This window comes from Pantherophis guttatus, chromosome 4, assembly GCF_059756535.1.
Source record: "Pantherophis guttatus breed Tessera chromosome 4, ASM5975653v1, whole genome shotgun sequence".
NCBI classification, from domain to species: Eukaryota; Metazoa; Chordata; class Lepidosauria; order Squamata; family Colubridae; genus Pantherophis; species Pantherophis guttatus.
This window is the reverse complement of record NC_142066.1, coordinates 24529111-24554191: the sequence shown is the minus strand read 5'-3', so window position 1 is coordinate 24554191 and position 25081 is coordinate 24529111. Positions and strand designations below refer to the sequence as shown.

At 44.3% G+C, this 25081-nt stretch overlaps 1 protein-coding gene across 1 annotated transcript; it reads left to right on the top strand.

Annotated features, from left to right (window-relative positions):
- The first annotated feature begins 1171 nt into the window (after positions 1-1171).
- Positions 1172-21020, top strand: BCL7C (BAF chromatin remodeling complex subunit BCL7C). Its single transcript, XM_034419843.3, has 6 exons — positions 1172-1846; positions 4616-4694; positions 4778-4874; positions 9298-9459; positions 15138-15223; positions 17977-21020. The coding sequence occupies exons 1-6, from the start codon at positions 1755-1757 to the stop codon at positions 18127-18129; spliced, it is 669 nt and encodes a 222-aa protein (XP_034275734.2). The 5' UTR covers positions 1172-1754; the 3' UTR covers positions 18130-21020.
- The last annotated feature ends 4061 nt before the right edge of the window (positions 21021-25081 follow it).

Below are 25081 nucleotides of genomic sequence, written 5' to 3'. Positions count from 1 at the left end.
ATTCAGAGGGATTTTCTTAGTGAGGAAGTTCATCTAAGAGTTTAGCTGAATTATTTTGAACCTAAGACTGTCCCAAATTGAAGAATTGAGGATTTCAGCATCACATTCAATTTCTCCCTTAGATATACAGGTAGTCCTCAACTTACAACAGCTCGCTTAGTGACCCTTCAAAGCTACAACAGCAGTGAAAAAAGTGCTGACTTATGACTGTTTTTCAAAGTTATGATCGTTGCAGCATCCCCATGGACACATGATCAAAATTCAGATGCTTGGCTACTGACTCACATTTATGACAAGTGGCAGTGTCCCTGGGTTATGTGATCCCCTTTTGCAACTTTCTGACAAGCAAAGTTAATGGGGAAAACAGATTCACTTTACAACCGTGTTACTCAGTGGTGGGTTCCTCCCAGTTTGGCCCGGTTCTCCCGAGCTGGTAGCGGTGACGATATAACTGTTTATTATTATTGCTTAATAACTGTCTTGCTTAGCATCAGAGATTTGGGGTTCAGTTGTGATTGTAAGTCAAGCCAAGTAACTGTAGCTTTCCAGATTTGGCCCTGGACCTACCCAGTATTGGTGGGAGATCCTCAAACTAACAAAGGTTGGATGTTTTTGACCAAAAGAGAGTAGGAAATGACTAGAATAGCATCAGATAAACTTCAGGCCAACTTCCAAGTTATAGGCTAACTTGCCTTGGTTATCCTTCTTTCTTATTTTCTTCTTTCTTGTTTTTCTAAAAAAAAAAAATAGTCAGGGACACCTGGCTAGATATGTATAACAAGCAATCATTTTATTATTTTGACTTTAAAATAATAATGTACAGGTTTGCTCAAAGAAGATCCTCCCCACCCTTGGATGGTAAGACCACTGAATTATTTTGATGTATTGCTCATTGCTCATTCTGTTGTAATAAACATAATTTAATACCCATAGTAAATTTTCCCATAAAGCATGCAGCTCAAATATCGGTGCGTCATCTCTTTGGATCCCCAAGGAAGATTATAATGTAAAATAATCTCCTTGCATTGATTTACATTTTTTTTAATTCTGATTGTTCTCCTGTTTTGCTAACTTCCCACCATTTCTCAACACACCAGACCAACTTTGTGTTCCTCTGTACACTTTCCAGTTCTCCCAGTCACTAGAGGGCGCTCACGAAGTTTGAAATATCTATTTTTTTTTTTTAAAAAAAAGCAACCTGAAAGAACTATATTATAGTTCTTCCGTTTGCGAACTGCTTTTTTTCCGTTTTTTTTTTTTTTACCCCCTCCTTTCTCCTCTTCCTTTTTTCGGGCAAAAGGAGAATAGCTAAAGAAGCCGAACAGAGACAGGAAGAATGGTGGAGACCCAACAGAGGGAAGAAGTATATGAGGGCTGAGATAAGAAAGATAGAGATAGAGAGAAGGGGGGAAAAAAACACATTAGAAAACAAGAGCAGAGGGGAAAAAACAAGAACTGGAATAAACTGATGCAGGAAGATTGATGGATGGCACAACAGAGACAAGTGGCGGGCAAAATTTGATGGATTAAGAGCAAAGGGGTGTGCATTCATAATCTTTCCAGCATCCAATCATCACTGTGAGCAAAAGAAGATAGGGGGTGCAGAGAAACCAATCAAAGAAAGAAAGAGGGAGAGAAATGGGATAAAGAGAACAAAAGAGCACAACTCAGAACTAACAGCTCAGAGAGAAAGCTCCCGATTGTCTGCCCACTCCATCCATTGCAGCTTTCCAACTCTCCAAACTTCTGATCTCATGTCAGGACGTGCCATTCGAGCCGAGACGAGGAGCCGGGCAAAAGATGACATCAAGAAAGTGATGGCTGCTATTGAGCATGTCCGGAGATGGTGAGCACAATTTGGGGATGCCGGGGGGGGGGGGGGGGGGTTACCGGTGGGGAGAACTTAGGTGAGAAAGCCACAGGTTGCCCCATGCAGATCTGACTGTGTTTAGGAGGGTTCCAGACTGGCACAGGATGGGTGATCTCAAAACATTTGGAGGGTACCACGAAGGCCTGTTTTGGAGGGAAGCAACTCCTGGTTTTGGGGTGTTGATTATGGGCAGGGGTGGGTTCAGGGGTGGATTCTATTTACCTTTACTACCGGTTCGCAATAGGGTCGCATGTGCACGCTTGCTTTGCTCGTGCACATGTGCACTCTTCTGCGCAGGTGCAGAAGCTTCTGCACCTGCACAGAAGTGTTCTGATGACGTCGGGGTTGGTGGGTGGAGCCTCCCACCAGTTTTACTACCGGTTCTATAGAACCGGTGCGAACCGCGGGCAACCCACCACTGGGTGGGTTCTATTATCTTTACTACCGGTTTGCAACAGGAGCGTATGCGTGTGCTTGCTTCGCGCGTGCGCTTCCGCGCGTGCACAGATCATCCATTATGATGTCCAGGTGAGTGGGCGGAGCCTCCCGCCGCTTTTACTACCGGTTTGTAAGAACCGGAGAGAACCAGAAGCAACCTACCACTGATTATGGGTCTTTCCACCACGTCTGCACAGCATGTGTACTTCTGTGCACATGTGTAGCATGTGTAGATCAGTGTTTCTCAACCATGGCAATTTTACTGGCCATGCTGGCTGGGGAATTCTGGGAGATGATGTCCACCTGCCAAGGGTGTTAAAACACTAATCTAGATAGTTTGGAAGGCTTGCTGAAAGCAATTTGGATCATCAGGTGTTTTTCTATGGCTTTGATCTCAGTGCTATCTGCCCAGGAAGGTGGGATACGATAGTTGCACCCCAGATGAGCTGGCCAAATGTTCCTGTGTCCTGGAAGGGATTTCTGGAAATGGTTTCACTTTCTCCCTTTTCCACCAGAGCAGCTGATCCGAGTGCCTGATGTTATATATTGGGTAATTTTGTCTTGCCTAATCCTTCCCCTTTCCTCATCAAATCGTCACACCAGAGGCTGCAGCCACTTAACAGTTTGAAAGCCGGTGGCTTTTCCGGTATGGGAGATTATAGTCTGGCTGCTTTTTTTGTTTCTATTGAATCTGAAATTATCAAAATGGTTTGATTCTGCTTTCTGCTAAATGTGATCTTCAGCTTTGTCATGATTTCACGTGACCTATGAAGACACATATAGGTTGCCAGGGAGAAGAGAGAGAGGAAAGAAAGCTAAAGGAAGAAGAGGATAGGCCATGAAGTGGTGCTGATATACAGCAGTGTTTTTCACCCTTGGTAGCTCGAAGACATGAATTTCAACTCCCAGAATAAGAGAGTTGGAAGGGACCTTAGAGGTCTTCTAATCCAATCTTCTGCTGAAGCATTTCAGAAACCATTTCAGAAAATGGCTGTCCAATCTCTTCTTAAAAACCTCCGATGATGGAGCACCCACAACTTCTGGAGGCAAGCCGTCCCACTGATCAATTGTTCTCAAGATCAGGAAATTCATCCTTAGTTCTAGGTTGCATCTCTCCTCGATCAGTTTCCATCCATTGCTTCTTGTCCTGCCTTCAAGTGCTTTGAAGAATAGGTTGACCTCTTCTTGTTTTTGGCAGCCCCTTAGATATTGGAACACTGCTATCATGTCACCCTTATTCCTCCTCTTTATGAAGCTACAAGACATATTTAGTTCCTGCAACCGGTCTTCATGTTTTAGCCTTCAGTCCCTAGTAGGCTGGCCGGGGAATTCTGGGAGTTGAAGTCCATATGTCTCCAAGTTGCCAAGTTTGAAAAACATTAACACAGAGTGTTGATCAGGTTCATTTTCTCCCTGGAAAGATATCTTCCCAGACTATCCTTAGATTGTCAGAAAGATATTGGAAAATCAAGATAGATGGAAGGGGATTAAATACTGTTGGGAAAGCCACATAACATTAGGATAATATTTTATAACACCTCAAAGAAATTGCAATACTCTGTATAGGTCCAGAAGCTAAACATGGTTATACTTGGTTAGTGAATGAATAGGACTCCACTAGAAAATCACAGGAATCTAGGCTAGTCTGGAAAATTGGGAGAAAAACTTTCTGCAAGAAGGCAAAAGTAGAAGAAATACTTCATTCTGAGAGTACTATATGGTTGCATCAGTGGTGGGTTGCCCCTGGTTTGGACCGGTTTGCAAAAACCGGTAGTAAAACTGGGGGGAGGCCCCACCCACTGCTCCGGATGTCGTCACCAGCGATCTGCGCATCCTGTTGCAAACTGGTAGTAAAGGTAAGTAGAACCCACCCCTGGGTTGCATCCATAAATTTATCAGCAGCTAGCAGTTAAGATGCTGGATTTGTTGACCGGAAAGTTGGCAATTCAAGGTCCCATCACTGTGTGATGGGATGAGGTCCATTCTTGCCACAGCTCCTGCTCGCTTAGCAGTTCGAAACCATGCAAATGGGAGTAGATAAACAGGTACCACTTTGGTGGAAAAGTAACAGTGTTCTGTGCACCTCAGTGTATAGTCATGCTGGCCACATGACACTGGGAGTGTCTTAGGACAACTCTGGATCCTTTGGCTAGAAACAGAAATGAGCATCACCCCCTCCCCCCCAGGGGGAAATCTTTACCTTTTAAAAAAATCTAAGTTCAGAGAAGATTTTACTTTTTTAGTCCAACACCTCCAAAAGTCACAAGTGGAGAATTCATGCAAGCGTTCCCATTTTTCTCTTTCTAGGGAAAAGCGTTGGGTGACGGTGGGAGACACCTCTTTACGGATCTACAAGTGGGTGCCTATTATGGACCCTCGGGATGAGGTGAGAAAGAGGCTGCCTGGTTTCTCATGAGGGGCTTTAGTACTTTTAGTTTCACTTATTTGTTTCCCTCTCTTCTGTTGCAGGAAAAAAGACAACTGGGAAGTAGCAAAGAGCAACAGCCCACCAAAGAGAGAAGGTTTTCTCGAAGCAATCCTGCTCTGCTCATGTTTGACCTGAATGGTACATTTTGGGACATGAAAGGGAAAAGAAAAGAATATTTTCTACTGTGTTTCCCCCAAAATAAGACTGGGTGTTAAATTAATGTTTGCTCCAAAAGATGCATTATGGCTTATTTTCTGATTAGGTCTTATTTTGGGGAAAATACAGTACTAAACATCTCTGTCTGGTTCATGATCTTAACTGGGGCTTATTTTTGGGGTAGGCTTATATTACAAGCATCCTGAAAAATCATGCTAGGGCTTATTTTCCAGTTGGGTCTTATTTTCGGGGGAACAGTATTATTTTACAAGGGCCTTGTAAAATCTGGCATCTTGGGCCCTCCCTACACAGGATACAGATGGTCCTTGACTTACAACCACAATAGAGCCCAAAATTTGCTAAATGAGACAATTGTTAAGTGAGTTTTGACCCATTTTGTGACCTTTCTTACCACAGTTGTTAAGTGCAGATGTTAAGTTAGCAATATAGTTGTTAAGTGAATCTGGCTTTCCCATCGACTTTGCTTGTTAAAAGATCACAAAATGACCTCGGGACACTGCAACCGTCATAAATATGAACAGTTGCCAAGCATCTGAATTTTGATCACGTGATTATGGGAATGCTGCAATGGTTGTAAGTGTGGAAAACAATCAGAAGTCACTTTTTCAGTGTTGTCGTAACTTTGAATGGCGTGCTGCAGACTAGTCCATGGACTGGGGGTTGGAGACCTCTGCTCTACAGTATTAGAGATGCTTTAGCCCAGTGTTTCTCAAACACACCTCTAGGAGGTGTGGCTTTCAACTCCCAGAATTTCTTAGCCAGCTGACCTCTATGATATAGGTCAGAGGTCAGCAACCTGCGGCTCTGGAGCCGCATGTGGCTCTTTCATCCCTCCGCTGCGGCTCCCTGTCACTCAAAATATGGACTCTGACTGGGTAGATGCAGGTGGGGTGATGGATGCAGGTCTTGAGAGTGTTATCTGGGAAGAGTTTGATCCAGTGACCCCTGAAGACATGGACAGGATTCTGGGTAGACTTAGCGCAGCCATATGTTTATTGGACCCGTATCCCTCCTGGTTGGTGCTGGCTTCCCGGGAGGTTACATGAGGTTGGCTCCAGAGGATTATCAACGCTTCTTTGAGTGAGGGTTACTTTCCCGCCGCCTTGAAAGAGGCGGTGGTGAGGCCCCTCCTCAAGAAGCCCTCCCTGGCTCCAGGCGTCGGGAGAACTCTGCCTTTTGCAGAGCCAGGTGATGGGACCGGACCAATTAACGAAAATAACAGATTATCCGCTTCGTGGTGAAGGTTGTTGAGAGTGTGGTTGTGCGACAGTTTCCCCAGTACCTGGATGAAGCGGTTTATCTTGATCTGTTCCAGTCGGGCTTCAGACCTAGGTACAGCACGGAAACGGCATTGGTCGCATTGGTTGATGATCTCTGGAGGACTCAGGACAGAGGTTGTTCCTCTGTCCTGGTCCTATTAGAACTCTCAGCAGCTTTTGATACCATCGACCATGGCATCATGCTATGCCGGTTGGAGGGGTTAGGGGTGGGGGGCACTGTGTTGCGGTGGTTCTCCTCCTTCCTCTCTGACCGGTCGCAGTTTGTGTTGACGGGGGGTCAGAGGTCGACCTCGAGGCGCCTTATATGTGGGGTGCCACAGGGGTCGGTCCTCTCACCCCTGTTGTTCAACATTTATGTGAAGCCGCTGGATGAGATCATCCGTGGTTTCAGGGTGCAGTACCATCAGTACGCTGATGACACTCAGCTGTACATCTCCACCCCGGACCATCCCAATGATGCCCTTGACGTGATGTCCTGGTGTCTGGAGGCCGTGTGGCTCTGGATGGGGAGAAACAGGCTCAAGCTCAACCCATCCAAGACCGAGTGGCTGTGGTTTCCGGCGTCCTGATATAGTCAGTTGTTGCCATCTCTGACTATTGGGGGCGAGTCATTGGCCCCTGCGGAGAGGGCTTGCAACTTGGGCGTCCTCCTGGATGCACGGCTGTCCTTAGAAGAACATATGATGGCCGTGGCCAGCGGGGTTTTCTATCAGGTTCACCTGATTCGCTAGTTGTGTCCCTTTCTGGATCAGGATGCCTTGCGCACGGTCACTCATGCCCTCGTCACTTCCCGCCTGGACTACTGTAATATTTACATGGGGCTCCCCTTGAAGAGCACCCAGAGGCTTCACCTGGTCCAGAATGCAGCCGCACGGATGATTATGGGAGCGTCATGGCGCTCCCATGTAACACCTCTCCTGCGCGAGCTGCACTGGCTTCCGGTGGTCTTTCAGGTGCGATTCAAGGTGTTGGTTACCACCTTTAGAGCGCTCCATGGCTTAGGACCTGGATATCTACGAGACTGCCTTCTGCCGCCAAGAGCCTCCCACCAGCCAGTATGCTCCCACAGAGAGGGGCTCCTCGGGGTGCCGTCGGTCAAACTGGTGGCCTAGTGGCCCCCAGGGGGAGAGCTTTCTCTGTGGGAGCACCTGCCCTCTGGAATGAGCTCCCCCCCGGAGATACGGATGATCCTGGACTTACGAACTTTTCACCGGGCTCTAAAGACTTTCTTATTTCACCAAGCCGGGCTGGCCTAATTTTTAAATTTTTAAATTGTTTAATTTTAATCTGAATTTTAATGGGGTATTTAAACTGTTGGGCCAAATTATTTAATTTACTTTAAATTGCTTTTAAATTTTGTATTTTGTATTTTTACCTTTGGCTGTTCACCGCCCTGAGTCCTTCAGGAGAAGGGCGGTATATAAATTTAAAAATAAAATAAAATAAAATAAAATAAAATATGCATTACAACCGCCAATGTGTGACACCCGCCAGTAAACAATTGATTGAGCTTTTCAGCCCCCGGTAGGCCAACCATGGATAAATCCAAGAAAAGAAAAAAGTTTCAGAAGAAAACAGAATGTTTAATTCAACTACATCAGAGTTGGGTTTCAGCAGGTTCTGACCAGTTCTGGAGAACCGGTAGCGGAAATTTTGAGTAGTTCTGAGAACCGGTAGTAAAAATTCTGACTGCCCCTGCCCCCATCTATTCTCTGCTTTCCGAGTCCCAGCTGATTGGGAGGAAATGGGGATTTTGCAGTAACCTTCCCCTGGATTGGGAAGGGAATGGAGATTTTACAGCATCCTTCCCATGCAACACCCACCAAGCCACGCCCACCAAGCCATGCCATGCTCACCAAACCACACCCATAGCACTGGTAGTAAAAAATTTGAAACCCACCACTGAACTACAAATGCTAGTTTTGTGGCCACTCAAGAAATAGTCAGGCATGGGAAGGGTTTTGTGGCCCCTACTGTTTTCTTTTCTGTGGGAAACGAGTCCAAATGGCTCTGAGTGTTTAAGGTTGCAGATCCCTGATATAGGTAGTCCTCGTCTTACAACCATTTGTTTAGTGACCGTTCAAAGGTACAATGGCACAAAAAAAAAGTAATTTAGAACCTGTACTTATGATGATTGCACGATCCCCATGGTCACATGATCAATTCAGGTATTTGGCAACTGGCACTTATTTACAATGGCTGCAGTGACCTGGGGTCATTAGACAGTCATTTGCGACCTTGCCAGCTGGCTTCCGACAAGTCAAGTCAATGGGGAAATCCAGATTTGCTTAACTGTCAGGATCTTCATCTTTGGCCAGGCGCCTTGCTGGGTTCCTGCCATCAAAGGGGAAGGGAGGTAGGGAGGCATTTGGGGCAATCCACACCTGTGTATTATCTAATGGTGGGAAATGGGGAGGGAGAAGTGATAATGGAAGTAGACCATATCACCAAACTGGCTTATACCAGGATATCCAAGATCGAGGACGCAATGTTATCAGTTTCACATCACAGAGTTTCTCAAAACATCATATTGGCGTCGCATTGACTGAGGGGGAGAGATTTGGAGTTGTAAAAAATAGTTTTATTTATTTTGCACGGAAGCACCTGACTCTGCCTGACTTTGCTGCAACCAGTTTCTTTCAGTAAAAGTCTCTTTGCTTCATGAGTTTTACTTTCCTGGGAGAGCAAACTGGGGCAGGTCTGACATTTAACAATAGCATGATTCACTTGACAACGCAGTGATTTGCTTGCCAATGTTGACAAAAAAAAAGGAAGTAAAATTGGGCAGAACTCACATAGCAACCGTATTCCTTAGCAACAGAAATTTTGGCTGTAAGTCAAGGACTACCTGTACATTCCTGCTTTATGGTTCTATAAAACCTTTGGCTTTTTTGAATGCCCTCTAAACTACAATTTGCCTCACCTGGGCATAGCTGCTGGGAACAGAGCTTCACCTTTTCTCATTCCACCTCTTGGTTCCATCAGGCCCTCATAAGACATCAATGTACACGGCCACTGGACCTGGAGTCTCCATGCAGTGATCAAAAAAACTTTCCCAGTTTCCAGATACAGTTCTTTATGGCCCTGTTTCTGTTTTCCACCAGATGAGAATAGCAACCAGAGTTCGCTTTCGGAGACGTCCCTGCTGAAAGGAGGTGACACCAGCCCCACACCTACCCCGGATCGAAGCCAGACGGTGACTCCCACCCCCTTAGGAGATCTGAAGACCGAAGACTTGCAGCCCCCTCTTTTGGGGCAAGAGGGAGGTAGGTTCATCTGGGGAGAGATCTCGTGGCATTAAGCAACAGCCCATGTTGTCTTGTGTTATGGTCTTGCTCGATTTATTGGAGAAGGAGGAGGAGGAGGAAGAAGTGGAGGAGGAGGAGAAGGAGGAGGAGAGGAATGAGAGGGAGAGGAGGAGGAGGAGAGTTTCTCAGCCTTTGCAAGTTTGAGGATTTGTTTGACTTCAACTCCCAAAATTCTCCAGGCTGGGGAATTCTGGGAATTGAAGTCCACACATCTTCAAGTTGCCCAGACTGAGAAACCCTAAAGTAGAGTCTAATAGCTTTGGGAGACAGGAGAAAGAACCATGCAAATGTTAGATTTCAGGCAGCTGGGTCTGCGGAATAAATGGGACTGTGGAAAATGTCTCAGAAGGGACCCTCCCTAGTTACTTTCATTGTAAAGGCGAGAGGGGAGAGCTATAGAATAGAATAGAATAGAATAGAATAGAATAGAATAGAATAGAATAGAATAGAATAGAATAGAATAGAATAGAATAGATTTTTTTATTGGCCAAGTGCGATTAGACACAAAGGAATTTGTCTTGGTGCATATGCTCTCAGTGTACATAAAAGAAAAGATACATTTATCAAGAATCATAAGGTACAACACTTAATGATAGTCATAGGGTACAAATAAGCAATCAAATCATACTAGGAAATAATCAATATAAATCGCAAGGATACAAGCAACAAAGTTACAGTCATATAGTCATAAATGGAAGGAGATGGGTGGTGGGAACGATGAGTAGATTAATAGTAGTGCAGATTTAGTAAATAGTATGACAGTGTTGAGGGAATTATTTGTTTAGCAGCGTAATGGCATTCGGGAAAAAACTGTTCTTCTGTCTAGTTGTTCTGTTGGGCAGTGCTCTATAGCGTCATTTTGAGGGTAGGAGTTGAAACAGTTTATGTCCAGGATGCGAGGAGTCTGTAAATATTTTCAAAGCCCTCTTTTTGACTTTTTGACTCAGACTTTCAAGATTCTGTTAATGTAACTGTCAGCTTCAAATCAAACCTGGCAGAAGCCATTTTTCTATTCCTCAGTTGCCACAGTGTGGGGCGGGGGGAAGGAGGATGGAATGCTTTGCTAGACACAACACAGATCTTTCTCATGAGAACCAAGGTCAACGTGACCTGAGACTGTTGGGAAAGGAGTTATTTCTTTTTTTTTTATTAAATGTTTCTTTAAAACAAAAAGAAAGCTTTAACACTTTTTCTGTTTCAACAGTTTCGCATCAGTCAAAAATTTCATACTTATATACTTTTTCCTCCCTTATTTCTACTATATCTTTTATACATATACGTCTAATATTTATTTATTTAGATATATACATAACAATACCCATGTACCCACTTCTATTTCCACAGTTTTTGTTTCCTCATATTAGCAATTATACTTCAGCTCCTATTTCGACCATTATTTAATTTTTCCCTTCCTTTTATCTCTCTCCTCCAATCATTCATACCATTTCTCTCACTGAAACAGCAGGAAATACTTTGAGTTGGTTTTGCATTTGATCATGCCGATATGATATATCTAATAGAGAAGTTCTTTGGGGAAGTCTCTAGTCTCAGAGTTCTGATTGGCTTGGATTCGTTAGTCGGAACCATGACAGTAACCGTACAATAAAGTTAGAGCTAGTACTTCTGGGTGTGCTTCTTGTGTGGACTCTATATTTGCAAGGCAAATATACAACACCGATAGTCCTCGATTTACGACCACAATTGAGGCCAACATTTCTGTTGTTAAGTGAGACATTTGTTAAATGTCTTTTGCCCCATTTTATGACTTTTCTTGCCTCAATTGTTAAGTGAATCGCTGCTGTTGATAAGTGAGTAATCTGGTTGTTAAGTGAAACTGACTTCCCCATTGACCTTGCTTGTTCAGAAGGTCACAAAAGGGGATCACATGACCTCGGTACGCAGCAAAGGTCATAAATATGAACCAGTTGCCAAGAATCCAAATGTTGATCACATGGTTATGAGGACACTGCAATGGTTGTTAACTATGAAAAACGGTCATAAGTAACTTTTTTCAGTGCTGTTGTAACTTTGAACAGTCACTCAATGAACTGTTGTAAATCGAGGACTACCTGTAGTCCGGATAATTTGACCAAGATTGAAGCTAGTGATCCATCCTGGCTGATCCAGCAAGCCCCCAGGACTCCCTGCCTGCACGCACTGATAGCAGTCATCCCGCCCCAAGCAGACTAGGGCCTGACTAGGTGGCTCAGTGGCTAAGACACTAAGCTGGTCAATCAGAAAGGTTGGCAGGTCGGCAGTTCAAATCCCTAGTACAGGTCTCCTGCGTGAGCAGGAGGTTGGACTAGATGACCTCCAAGGTCCCTTCCAGCTCTGTTACTGTTAGAATCATGCTTTGAAGATCCATAAGGCTGAGGTCTGGAGGATAGATGAGGTTATTATCTTTTCAATCATGTTCAACTCTTGACAATTCTGTGGGCCAGGTCTCTCCATGTCTTCCAATCTTGCACCAGTTCTTTGAGTTTTCTATGCTCGTTCTGGTATTAGCTTTGATGGTAATCCAGCCACCATCTTCCTTGATGGCCTGGTTTCCTTTTACCCTTAACTCTTCCAAATAAAATTGCTTTCTCTAGGGAATTCCCCTTTATGACGTGGGCAAAGTAAGTGAGATCAGTTTCATGATTTGGCCTTCTATTGACATGCCTGGTGTGTTATACACTCCAATATTTCCTTATTAGTCACTTTTGCTGTCCAAGGAATATCCAGGAGTCTTCTCCAGCACCATAGCTCAAATATTTGTGCTCAAATATGTCTCCAAAAGACATATTTCCTCCCCCCAAAAGTGGGTGAAAATTGCGGTGCATCTTATTCACCGAACGTTACCAAAGCCCTGCCCACTCTCTGGCCCCCACCCTTCAGCCATTTTCGGCCTCCTTGCGTCGCATTTTCTGTCTCCGCATGCCCCGTTTTTGGCCTCCGTGCGTTGCATTTTTGGCTAATTCCAGGTGGCGGGGATTGGTGGTGGTGGCGATGGTGAAGATGGGGCATGCGCAAAAACGCAACTTGCGGAGGCCAAAAATGTGACATGTGGAAGCCTCCTGCGGAGGCGGAGATGGGTTCTGGCGATCCTCGCAGCCTGGAACAGCTGATTGGTGGTATTCCAGGAGGCCAATCCACCTGCCAATCAGCTGCTCGTGCTGAATCAGGCTGCGGTAATGTGCTGAAGCTGACCAGGTTGTTTGCTATTTGCTGCAAGGAAGCTAGCCAGGTGAATACCATTGGATGCTAGTAGGCAGAGGCAGAATTTTTTTTTCTTGTATTCCATCACAAAAACTAACATGAGTCTTATACTCCCAAAAATACGGAAAGTTGATTTTCTTCCCGTCTTGCTTTTTTAAGGCCGAACTTTCACAACCATAGGTAGCTACAGGGAACACACTACGTTTGGTCACCAGGCTGATGTCCCTGCTTTTCCAAATGAGGCTAGCAGGGGAATAGACTCCAAACCCAGGAATCTGGGGGTAGTGATGGCTCAGTTTGGCTTACTTAGTGTCCTCCCTCTCAAAAACAACTTTTCAACCCTCACCTCAGCTGTTTTCCTTGCTGTGGTTCGAACTCTGTGTTCAACCATGTTTTATTCTTGTCCCTTGTTTATTGGATCCCTGGTCCCTTTTTAAAAATAATTTTATTTGTATTGAGAATTGTACCTAAAGCAAAAAAAATATCTAAAGAAAGAGAAAGAAGCCATTTTTAAAAGTGGATAATTAAAAGGAAAAAGAAAAAAGAAAAGGTATGAAATGGAATAACCTCCGACCTTCTTTTCAATAGATCTTTACAATCTTATCACCTCTCTTCTTCCTTCTTGGATGCTATACAAATTCCTTCAGTCCCGGCACTTAAAATCCACATTTTTTCCATCTTCGAAGTCATAAATCATCAAATCATTTTGTTTTCTCCTTTCACAGAAAATTGCTAGATGGTTTCCAGTCTTTAAAAAAGAGTCTTCGTTGTTTTTTTCCCTCTAACCCAGTAGTTATCTTTGCTATTTCAGCAAATTCTGATCTTTTCATATCCATTTCTCCATTTTTTAAATCTCTGGTCTGACTAATTTTCCATTGCTGTCTTTAGCTTTAGGTAAAAAGGATTATTTGCTTCTAAAATTTGTGCCCTTGTTTGCCTGTCTCTGGAATTCTATATGCAGAAGGCCCAGAAAACTTCCTAATATGATGCTTTGGGAAATTGGGGCTTTTCTGTGTGCTGGTATTCATTGACATTTGACTGTAATTGAGCCTGGAACTCCCATCAAAATTGTTCAGTGAGGCACGCCCAATTTTACAACCATGTTTGCTGTGGTCGTTAAGCGAATCTAGCTTTCTTTATTGACTTTGCTTGTCAGAGGCCAGTTGGGAAGGTCACAAATGATGATCACATGACCTGCAACCCTTGTAAATACATGCTGGTTGCTAAGCACCTGAGTTTGGATCATGTGACCACACAGACCCTCTAAAGCAGTGTTTCTCAACCTCAACCACTTGAAGATATGCGGACTTCAACTCCCAGAATTCCCCAGCCAGCAATGCTCGCTGGGGAATTCTGGGAGTTGAAGTCCGCACATCTTCAAGTGGCCGAGGTTGAGAAACATTGCTCTGAAAAGTGTGAGGAGTAGCCTTAAGTCACTTTTTTCAGTGCCATTGTAACTTGGAATAGCCAGTATGTGAATGGCTGTAAGCAGCGATGTACTACTGGTATTATGTACTACCAGTTCGCCGTGCGCGTGCACCAGAGGTGGGTTTCAGCAGGTTCTGACCAGTTCTGGAGAACCGGTAGCGGAAATTTTGAGTAGTTCAGAGAACCGGTAGTAAAAATGCTGACTGGCCCCTCCCCCATCTATTTTCTGCCTCCCAGCTGATTGGGAGGAAATGGGGATTTTGCAGTAACCTTCCCCTGGATTAGGGAGGGAATAGAGATTTTACAGTATCCTTCCCCTGGAGTGGGGTGGGAATGGAGATTTTATAGTATCCTTCCCCTGCCATGCCCACCAAGCTGCGCCCACCAAGTAAAGCCACGCCCACAGAACCAGTAGTAAAAAAATTTGAAACCCACCACTGGCGTGTACGCTTGCTTCCTGCACACGCGCGCCTGGTTTGCGTACGTGCCTGCCTTCCATGCATGCGCCTGGCCTTCCGCATATGCGCTTTGCTCATGTGTGTGCCTTCCGCGTATGCGCCGAGCCTCAAAAACGTGCCTATACAGAGCTGGGGTGGGTGGGTGGACAGGCCCACCTGCGATTTCCGCTACCAGTTCGGACGAACCAGTCCAAACCGGCTGAATACCATCTCTAGTCATAAGTTGACGACTTGTAACTCATTTTCCTTTCCTCCAGAAGTTCTTGCAATTTTTAACACTTAGCGAGAACTGCAATTATGCTCTAATAAAATTCTATATTGTACCACAGCTATATTTAAGCTTTTCTTTCTCGCTGTGTTATCCTATCCAACTTTTCTATTGATTAGCTAAATTTTCAGTTTTGAACCTTAGCATAAATCTCTTCCCCCAAATCTACAAAAAGTAAATTTTGAGGATGGATGTTCGTAAGGACAGGAGAAAGAAAGGCAACATTTTTTCAGAAAATCTGCCGGGATTTGCCTGTTTTTGATTGATTCCTTTTCTGCGTACAGATTCTGGGGTGCTCCTTCTTGAGGGAACCGATGACCCTCCCAAACTTAGCAAAGAAGAACCAGATCACAAGACGTCTGATTTCCAGGTAACTGTGCTGATTGTGGAAAAAAGCTGAGAATTCTGGGGGAGGGGGCAGGAAGTCAAAAAATTCAAGATGGCCATCACCATGCAAACAAAGCCCCATCCTTTTTTTTATGTGTGAAAATGAGGAAATTATTATGAACAAAATGCTATCAGAAATTTCTACTCACAATTAAGCAATCTCCATCCCTGATCAGGTGTCTTCCAAATACAGTGCTCTTTGTTTTGTCTTAACGATTTTCTTACTTTATTTTGTATCCTAAAATTTTAACAATTAAAAACTATTTTTTAAAAAAGAAAAAATATATATTTAAAAATGGTCAATGAGATCTATCACTTTGGAGCTTTAAAACTTTTTAACGCCCTCTTGAATTTAATAAAACATGCTTACATGCTTATGGATAGCCCTCAGTTTATGACATAATTGAGCCACTGGTGAAATCCAATTTTTTTTACTACCGGTTCTGTGGGTGTGGCTTGGTAGGTGTGGTGTGGTGTGGTGTGGCTTGGTGGGTGTGGCTTGGTGGGCATGGCAGGAGAAGGTTACTGCAAAATCTCCATTCCCACCCCACTCCAGGGGAAGGATACTGCAAAATCTCCGTTCCCTCCCCACTTCAGGGGAAGTTTACTACAAATCTCCATTCCCACCCCACTCTGGGACCAGCCAGAGATGGTATTTGCCGGTTCTCCAAACTGCTCAAAATTTCCGCTACCGGTTCTCTAGAATCTGTCAGAACCTGCTGGATTTCACCCCTGAATTGAGCCCAACTTTGCTTAAGCAAGTGACTTTTGCCCCATTTTATGATCTTTCTTGCCACGGTTGTTAAGCGAATCACTATAGTTGTTAAGACAGCAAGATGGTTGTGAAGTGAACTGGGCTTCCCCATTGGCTTCGCTTATCTGAAGGTCACAAAAGGGGATCATATGACCCTGGGACACTGGAACTGTCATAAATGCATGCTGTTTGCCAAGCATTTGAATTCTGATCACGTGTCCATGGGGAAGGTGCAAGTATGAAAAACAGTCATACGTCACTTTTTTCAGCCCTGTTGTAACTTTAAATAGCAATAGCAATAGTGCTTAGACTTATATACTGCTTTCCAGCTCTCTCTAAGCAGTTTACAGAGTCAGCATATTGTCCTCAACAATCTGGATTCTCATTTCACTGACCTCGGAAGGATAGAAGGCTGAGTCAACCTTGAGCTGATCAGGATCAAACTCCTGGAGTGAGCAGTGAGTTAGCCTTGCAGTACTCCCTTCTAACCACTCCGTCACCATGGCTCTTAGTGAATAGTCACTAAACAAATGGTTATAAATTGAGGACTATCTGTACTCCCATGGCCCAGAATTGCAGGTTCAGGATTTATCTTGTTTTCCTGTAAAAAAAAAAAAAAAAGAGAATCCCTTCGCACAGAATTTCCAAAGCAGAATTTCTGAATATTTGAGATGCACAAATGTGGAATCAGATTTTAAGTACAATGTTTTGGTTTTCCCCTTTATCTAAGAGACATGTTTAGGCTGGAAAATCTGAGATAGAAGGTGACTGTCAACTTTGAAATGGATTGGGCCTTTCGGAGCCATTTTCTCTGTTTTTCAGCTTGACGCACTTTGGGGTGGGGTGGTGGATGGAGCGAGCTTTGGAATGTTAGACCAGACATCAACAACTTACTATCTTGTGGGAACCAAGGCCGTCCCAACGGGTGCTGACCAGAGACTGGAAGAGGTTACCAAGGAGACGCCAGGACACCTAATTGGACAATGTGACTTGTGACAAGGAGGAAGGGAGCTGTCTATTCTTTAACTATACTAAAAGAGTGGGAAATAGCCAGAGCTGATTTGGCATTTCAAAAATGCCGAAAGGCCATAGTAAAGCAGTTCTTTGAGAAAGCCGAAAGTCTCAAGAGTTGCTGGATTGTTTGGGTTCATTACTTGAAACCTTGATAGTGAGTTGAGCAGGGGTGGGATTCAGCTGGTTTGGACTGGTTCGGGCGAATCGGTAGTTACAGCCAGTGGCTGGGCCCGCTCAGCCTCTCCCGCCCTCTCCTGTCCTATATTTCCTTCTCTCTGGCTCAGCTGATTCATGTAGCACAGCTGATTTCTGCGCCTCTGCTGTTCTACTTACCGGGGCTGACTTAGAAGGTAAGCAGCTGAGTTTCAAATTGCACGCTGCATGCAAGCACATTAGGCGCACGTGCGTGAAGCCAGTGCACGCGTGCAAAGCGCACACTCACAGATTCAGCCCACCATTGGAGTTGAGTGTTAAGATTAGGGTACTAAACTCTGGGAAACTTGATGACTGGCTGGGAAATTCTGGTACAGGTAATCCTCGACTTACAACAATTCATTTGGTGACTATTTGAAGTTACAACAGCACTGGAAAAAGTGACTTATGACCGGTTTTGACACTTACGGCCATTGCAACATCCTTATAGTCACCTGATCAAAATTCAGATGCTTGACAACAGACTCATATTTATGACGGTTGCAGTGTCCTGGGATCACCTTTTGCAAACTTCTGACAAGCAAAGTCAATGGGAAAACCAGATTCACTTAACATAACAACGGCAGTGATTTCATCTACAACTGGGGCAAGGAAGGTCGTAAAATGGAGCAAAACTCACTTAACAAATGTTTCACTTAACAACAGAAAGTTTGGGCTCAATTGAGGTCATAATTAGTGTAGTTGTAGTTGAAGTCAGCGCAGAGTTGCCAAGCTTGAGAGACACAGGTTAAGAGCTTTCTTTGCTTGTCTTCCAGGCCACGGACAAAGCAACTTGTTTGGAACCCACCACAGATGTGAAAAAACGAACCTCTGAAATGGAGGAGTCTTTCTTGTTAGAAGGTCCCTCCTTGAAGCGGACCCGTACGAAGGAACCAGCTTTGCAGCCTACCCCACCCTCTGAGGTTTAATTTGAAGCTTCAGGCCTGTCCTTCCCATTTCTTCTGATAGATGGATCTATGTGGGAGAACATGACATAATGTTAGCTAAATATGGGTCCAAACCACCTGCCTGCAACATGTGATTGCTATAGTACTTCCTTCTGCCCCCTTGTGACAACACTGTTTACATGAAGCATTCATGTTTTATGCATGCATGGGAATGAAATATGGCTGTGGGAAGGGAGGCCTACGACCAAAAGAAATCATGTAGACTTGCAGAAATAAGAAAAGCTGTTTACCTTACTTATGTAGAAGTGTGATTTATATATTGGGAATACGAGACAGTAAAAATAAAGGTCTGTTTTAAAGCACACGTTAGGAAGGTCAAAATCTTTCTAAAATTCTATCTTCTAGCCTAGTTTTTCAGCATGAAAGAGCAGCCTGTAATTTAAAAGCAAGGCTAAATTTTATATCCATTCCGAAGCCAAATTTTGCAACAAATTTTGGGAAAAGAGCAAGTTGCACAATTTAATAATGCTAAAGTTTAGGGTACCAGAGGGTTAAAAAAAAAAAAAACCTGGAAAAGGCATGCAAGATATGTCTTTGTTACGGATAGCCATTTGTCTGGAATGGTAGAGGGCCATGATGGCAAACCTATGGCATGTGTGTGAGGTGGCATGCAGAGCCCTCTCTGTGGGCACGCACACCATCGCCAGCTGCTCTTCTGATTTCCGGCATGCACACGCGTGTGGCCAGCTGGTTTTCACGCATGCCGGAAATCCAAAGATCAGGTGGCTGGCCTGCATATGAGCACAGGCCAGTGGTCTTTGGGTTTCCGGTTTTCTGGCGCGTGCACATTCCGGTTTTGGCCCTTGTTTCTAAAAAGGTTCGCCATTACTGGCATAAGTTCTCCTGTTTGAGCAGGGGGTTGGACTAGAAGACCTCCAAGATCCCTTCCAATTCTATGTTCTATGTATTCTATGTTCTCGGTTTGCGGATGACAAACCCAATGCTGTTTTGCCAGCAGAGAAAACAGATTGAACTTTGATGTGAAGGATCAAATAAGGCCTGGAATTAAGCCTCCCAATTGAAATGGTTAACCTTTGCTTTAAAGCAGGAATGGGCAACTATGGTCCCTTCATGACCCGTGGACTTCAACTCCCAGAATTCCCGAGCCAGGCATGCAGGAATTCTGAGAGTTGAAGTCTACAGGTCATAAAGGAACGATAGTTGCTCACCCTGCTCTAAAGACTCTTTCTATAGAGGCATGTAAAAAATATGCAGGGCTGCCATCACGTGGGTTCAGCGTGACCATCTTGATTGTCTTGACCTCTCTACAAATGCTTCTGGATTCTGTGTACCTGAGACACCAGGCTTTATATTCTGAGGAGAATTTTTCCCCTATAGTTATTTCTGTTGCTGAAAACTTGGGGTTGGGGTAATTAGAAAAGTCAGGAGTCTTGTATAATGTAAAAAAATACCCCACTAACCCACTTATAACAGGAAGGTTTCCTGCTTTGATTCAGTTGCCACCTCAAAGATGCCCCATTTATGCCCACTGCAAAGACTAATTGGTAGAGAAAGGCAAACAAGGCAGACCAACATCTGGCCTTTGCTCAGGGGTTGAAGGATCCCAGGGGAAATGTGCAAAGCTATAGTTTGTTGGATAATAACAGGCAAAATGAAGCTTGCTTATGGTATCTCCTAAGGGATAATTCCAGCCAAATGAATGTGTAGCATGTTTAGGAGCTACGTTTATAGTGTCATGCTGTAATTATGTCATTTGCACCAACTGCATCATTCAAATTATTTGCATCCAGGTAGTCCTTGATTTATGACAGAAGTTTCACACTCTAGTATAGGTAGGCCTTGACATACAACTATTCATTTAGTGACCATTCAAAATCACAATGGCACCAAACGGTGACTGTTTTTCACACTTACAACTGTTGCAAACATCTCCATGGTCACATGATCAACATTCAGATGCTTGACAACTGACTTTATTTACTGACAATGCTGTTTCCTGGAGTCATGTGTCAAGATCACTTTTTGCTATCTTCTGATAAGCAAAGTCAATGGGGCAGCCAGGTTCACTTAACAATTGTGCTGCTAATTTAACAACTGCAGTGATTCACTCAACAGCTGTGGCAAGAAATGTCATAAAATGGGGCAAAATTTACTTAACAACTGTCTTGCTTAGCAACAGGAATTTTGGGTTCAGTTGTGGACATAAGTCAAGGACTACCTGCATAAAGTCTAGGGCTGCATGTAAAGCACCATGACATGTGTGATGTCATACAGTCCTCACAGATATTAGTGGTGCAGTTACAACTAGAGAATAAAAATAATAATGCTTTCTAACATTTTAGAAAGGAATAAGAACTGTAGACTGCTTACTAAAGAGACAGAATTCATGATGTGAATGCATTTTTGTCCTTCGGTCTTCCACTTCTTAAGATTGGCCAAATTTCAAGTGTACACCGGTATATTTTCTCCAAGTGTGTTTGAAACACTACGATCCAGAAATTGTGACAGTCCACATCGACAATCCACATAGACAAGAAACACTTGTGTGCATTATTTGGCAAATGTATGTGGCATTAGGAAGTCATTCACCAAATGTGGATTTGCCTGAAGAGATGTCATTGTATCCATTCAATTTGACCCATAAGGTATAGTTGCATAATTTCTAAAATGCATCTAAGTTCTCAGTGGAGGTTTTTCATGTGTGAAATCATTCACACATCACGAATGAAGACATTCATTCATAAAAGGTTAAGGCAGTAGTAGCTAGTGAAAGTGTAGTATTATTTGATTTAGCAATAACATTCTAGCATTTTTATATCTATGGTTTTATAAGTGTCTAATTTTACATTGTAATTTTCATAGCTTATAAACTCTTATTCCTCATTCAGAAATCTGTAGTGGTTTTTTTTGTCCTAAAAGAAAAAGTGGGTGTTTCTTAAAACCAACATTTTTTGCATGCATGGAACATATTTTGTCAACGCTAGTTTTTAAATGACCTCTCATTTCTCAAATTCTGGAATAGGTAGGCCACATTTCGCAGGCCCTGGGTGAGCTCAGTCATAAAACTCCATTTTTGGACCTTTAGGGATAGCTGAGAGGGTGATGGCCAAATCTGACCCTAGGTTCTGCCTCAATTTACCTTTTCCAATAAGTAACCAAGTTGGAAGATCATTTAAAAGCAATTTATTATACTCTGATAAAGTAGGATCTCCCAATAGGCATTGGGACAAAGTCCACTATTTTGAATGGAGTTAACCCCATGCTACTGTGGACAGCATTATTGTACGTGACGTCGGCGAAAGGCAAGAGCCCAATTGGACTGCTGATAGTTCATGTAACACCTCAGGTACTACTCTACCATGGCGTTCAAATGTTCTACCCCCCCCCACTTGTAGCTAGATGAAAACTGAGGTAATGTTTCTGTCGAGACAACCTCAGCTGCATATCAGTGGGAATGTGCCTTGTTTTGACTGAGATACTAGCTCCTTAATGCAGCTGCAAGGTTGCTGTCAGGATTCTGACAGATGCCCTAATTAAATCATGAGCCTGAAGCCAAGCTTCAAAAGAAATCCAGTTATTTATTAGGAGCTTCACGCTGGACCAGATGGAGCCAAATGTGATCTCAGTTAATTTGCGCTTTGATTCTTGCTGTCAGGGTTCCAAGTAACACCCCCAACGAAATAAAACTAGGAAGCTCTTGAGTTTGGAGAAACCCAAATCTGAAAGATTCCAGGTTTTCCCCACCCAAAGGAAAGTTCAAGTTCCTGCCCATCAACCACATATCCATCACGTAGTCCAATCTAAGCACTGTCCCAACTGGGGATGCTCCCAATTCCAGGCGCCCAGATGCAGGGCAAGATGTCCTTGACTTTCTGAGAAAGGAATGTTATTATGACTATATATCTCACCCTGGCTCCATACAATCCCCTCTCCCAGTTTCCCACAGCAGTAAACGTGGCAGGCCTGAAGATCCAACGAAAAAGATGGCTCCCAGGCCTGACACTGACCCTGTTTCTCCTTCCCCCTAATATGCGTCATTAGTTGGAATGTGCCTTGTTTTGACTGAGATAGCAGCTCCTTGATGCAGCTGCAAGGTTCGCTTTCCCATCTCCCTTGTCTATGGCAATTTGAGAGCAGGTCAGGGATGCCTTGTGGGTTGATACACTATCAATCAATTCATACAGCACCAGGATAAAAAGTTTTCCTACATTCCAATCTGTAATGATCAACCCTTATCTCCATTTTAAAAGAGAGAAAAATAAGTCCAATTAAAATACAAAGTATGTTAGTTAACAAGTTACAAGTCCATGTCACGGGCCCCTCAAGGCAACCATCTAAATGACATTGGCTGATTCTGAAAAGCTAATATAAAATAATGTCTGGTTAGAAGTTGGATGGAAGATAGCAAGAAATTTCAGACTGAAGAAGTGAAAAAGTTCCTGGAAGAAGGCAACATTTTCACTCTGTCACATTGTTCACATTGGGTTCATTTGAATTCATAAAACTAGGTTAATCCATAACCACAGCTCAATTCACCAAAAGAATCAGGTCGTAAAAATAGAGTTACTTTAGGCAATTCAGGGCTAGTTGGACATGAAGACCAAATAAGACCTAAAGACCTTGATTTAGCAGAGAGCAGTTTTATCCAAAATTTCAGCTGATTAAACATGCTCTTCATTCCTGAATGCACAACAAGCGTTCTGAAGCTATAGAAGATGTTCCATGCTGTTCACTTAGACCAGAGGTACAAAAATTGTAGCTAAGCATTTTTTCTAGACACCAAATGCCCCCATGAGTTCAGCCAGTTTTCTTCCCCACTAGACAACCTGGTTTCAAAGAAGAGAAATGGGTGTAGTGAAATATTTGCAACTGCTTCAGCCTTCTTTACTCCTTAACTCACCCACCCACACCCACCCAGCTTTTAGCATGTGAACAGGCTGGATATACTGTAGCTCTAAAGCATATGAAAATAGCATTCAAATAGTCCAGGGGTGGCAAATCTTTTACTCACAGAGTACTGAACAGGTGCGCGCTTGCATGCTATCTGCGCTAACGTGCGGCTCCTCCACCGTGTGCTGTGTACAATCGTACCATCTGTACACGCACATGGCTTTCACGTGCATCCCCGTGCGCTGCGTGTGCAATCGCACTATCTACATGCACACGGCTTTCATGTGGCTTCCTCCGTGCGCTGCGTGCACAATCGCACCATCTGTGCATGCACAGGAAAGCTCTGAAGACCAGCTGGGTCCCCTGAATTGCACTCATGCGCATCAGAGGCCTGAACACCAGCTGGGGTGCACATGTAGCTGCAGGTGAGTTGGGCGACAGCTTGTGTGCCCGGAAAGATGGCTCTGCATGCCATCTTGGGCACGCATGCCATAGGTTCGCCATCACGGAAATACTCTATTCAACTAACTAGACCTGTGATTCCAAACCTATGGCACACGTGCCACAGGTGGCATGCGGAGCCATATCTGTGGGCATGCGAGCATTGCCCTAGCATGTGTGCATGTGTGTGCTGGCCAGCTGATTTTCAGGCCTTTCGGGCCCACCGGAAGTCAGAAAATGGGCTGTTTCTGGCCTCCGGACAGTCTCCAGGGGGATGGGGAAGGCCGTTTCCGCCCTCCCCAGGCTCCTAGAAAGCCTCTGGAGCCTGGGGAGAGCAAAAAACGGGCCTTCTGGTCCCACCAGAAGTCGGGAAACAGGCCATTTTCGGCCTCCGGAGGGCCTCTGGGGAGGTGGGGAAGGCTGTTTTCGCCCTCTCCAGGCTCCTAGAAAGCCTCTGGAGCCTAGGGAGGGCAAAAAACAGGCTTACCGGGCCCACAGTGCCATCACGTGCCAAAAATGGGGGGAGCCCGGGGTGGTGGTGGTGGCATGTGCACGCACAGGGGGTGAGGCACATTGAATTATGGATGTGGGTACATGCACGCACGACCCCCCACTTTTGGCACGCGATAGCAAAAAGGTTAGTCATCACTGAACTAGATTATGGTGTAATATAGGGTTCTTGGAGGTCTCTGAACTTGTTTGTTTTCTTGCAGACATTTCATTACCCAACTAGGTAAATTCATCACTGATGTCAGCACTGATGTTACCTTACCTAGTTGGGTAATGAAACCTCTGCAAGAAAACAAGCAAGCTCAGAGAGCACCAAGGACCCCTCGTGTCAACCCTGAGCTACTAATATTCTCCTTCATCAGTACAATGTCATGGCAAAGCCTTCCTTAAACAATGGGCCACAGGGCAGAAAACATCCTGCAGAAAGCACAGCTCCACAACACGGGTGCTTTCGGCCGTTCCAAGAAGGCTCCGCACTCACCTGCACCACTCAGGTGACCCCTAGGACACAGGCAACCCTCCAAGTGGCCTCAACAACAACTCTCTAAAAAGAATGCAAATGTCCAGCTGTTTGCAAGGAATATAAATCCTTCCATTCCTCACCATCCAGTCAGAGCTGAAGAAGCTTCTTGGATGAGGAGCGAAACGTCCTCAAAAACAAAAACAAAAAAAACAAAACAAAACAAGAAAGTCCACTTGCTTACTGAAAAAGCACCTTTGGGACAACCATCACCCGGTTTGGGACAACCAACCTCAGTCTTCTGTGTTTCCCAAACTTGGGACCTTTAAGAAGTGTGGACTTCCAACTCCCAGAATTCTCCATCCAGCATGGCTGGCTGTGGGATTTTGGGAGTTGAAGCCCATACATCTTGAAGTTCCCAAGTTTGGGAAACACTGTGAGACTGAGAATCTCCATAGACATTAAACAACGTAGCTTTCTATCAGGAAAGGCTGAGGATGCCATCTACCGATGGCGGCTTGCCTTGCACTAGAGAGAGAGAGAGAAGAGAGAGAGAGTGTGAGAGAAACTTGATTTGTGTGTGTGTGAGTGTGCGTGCGTGTGTGCGTGTGTATGCGAGCCCGTCCCTGATTTCTGAGGAATTACTTTTGC

Excerpts from the sequence above, each read along its gene's own strand:
- BCL7C (XM_034419843.3), top strand. The coding sequence starts at position 1,755 with ATGTCAGGACGTGCCATTCGAGCCGAGACGAGGAGCCGGGCAAAAGAT. Across the intron at positions 9,460-15,137 it reads TCTTTTGGGGCAAGAGGGAG|ATTCTGGGGTGCTCCTTCTT; the intron begins GTAGGTTCATCT and ends TTCTGCGTACAG. Across the intron at positions 15,224-17,976 it reads ACAAGACGTCTGATTTCCAG|GCCACGGACAAAGCAACTTG; the intron begins GTAACTGTGCTG and ends CTTGTCTTCCAG.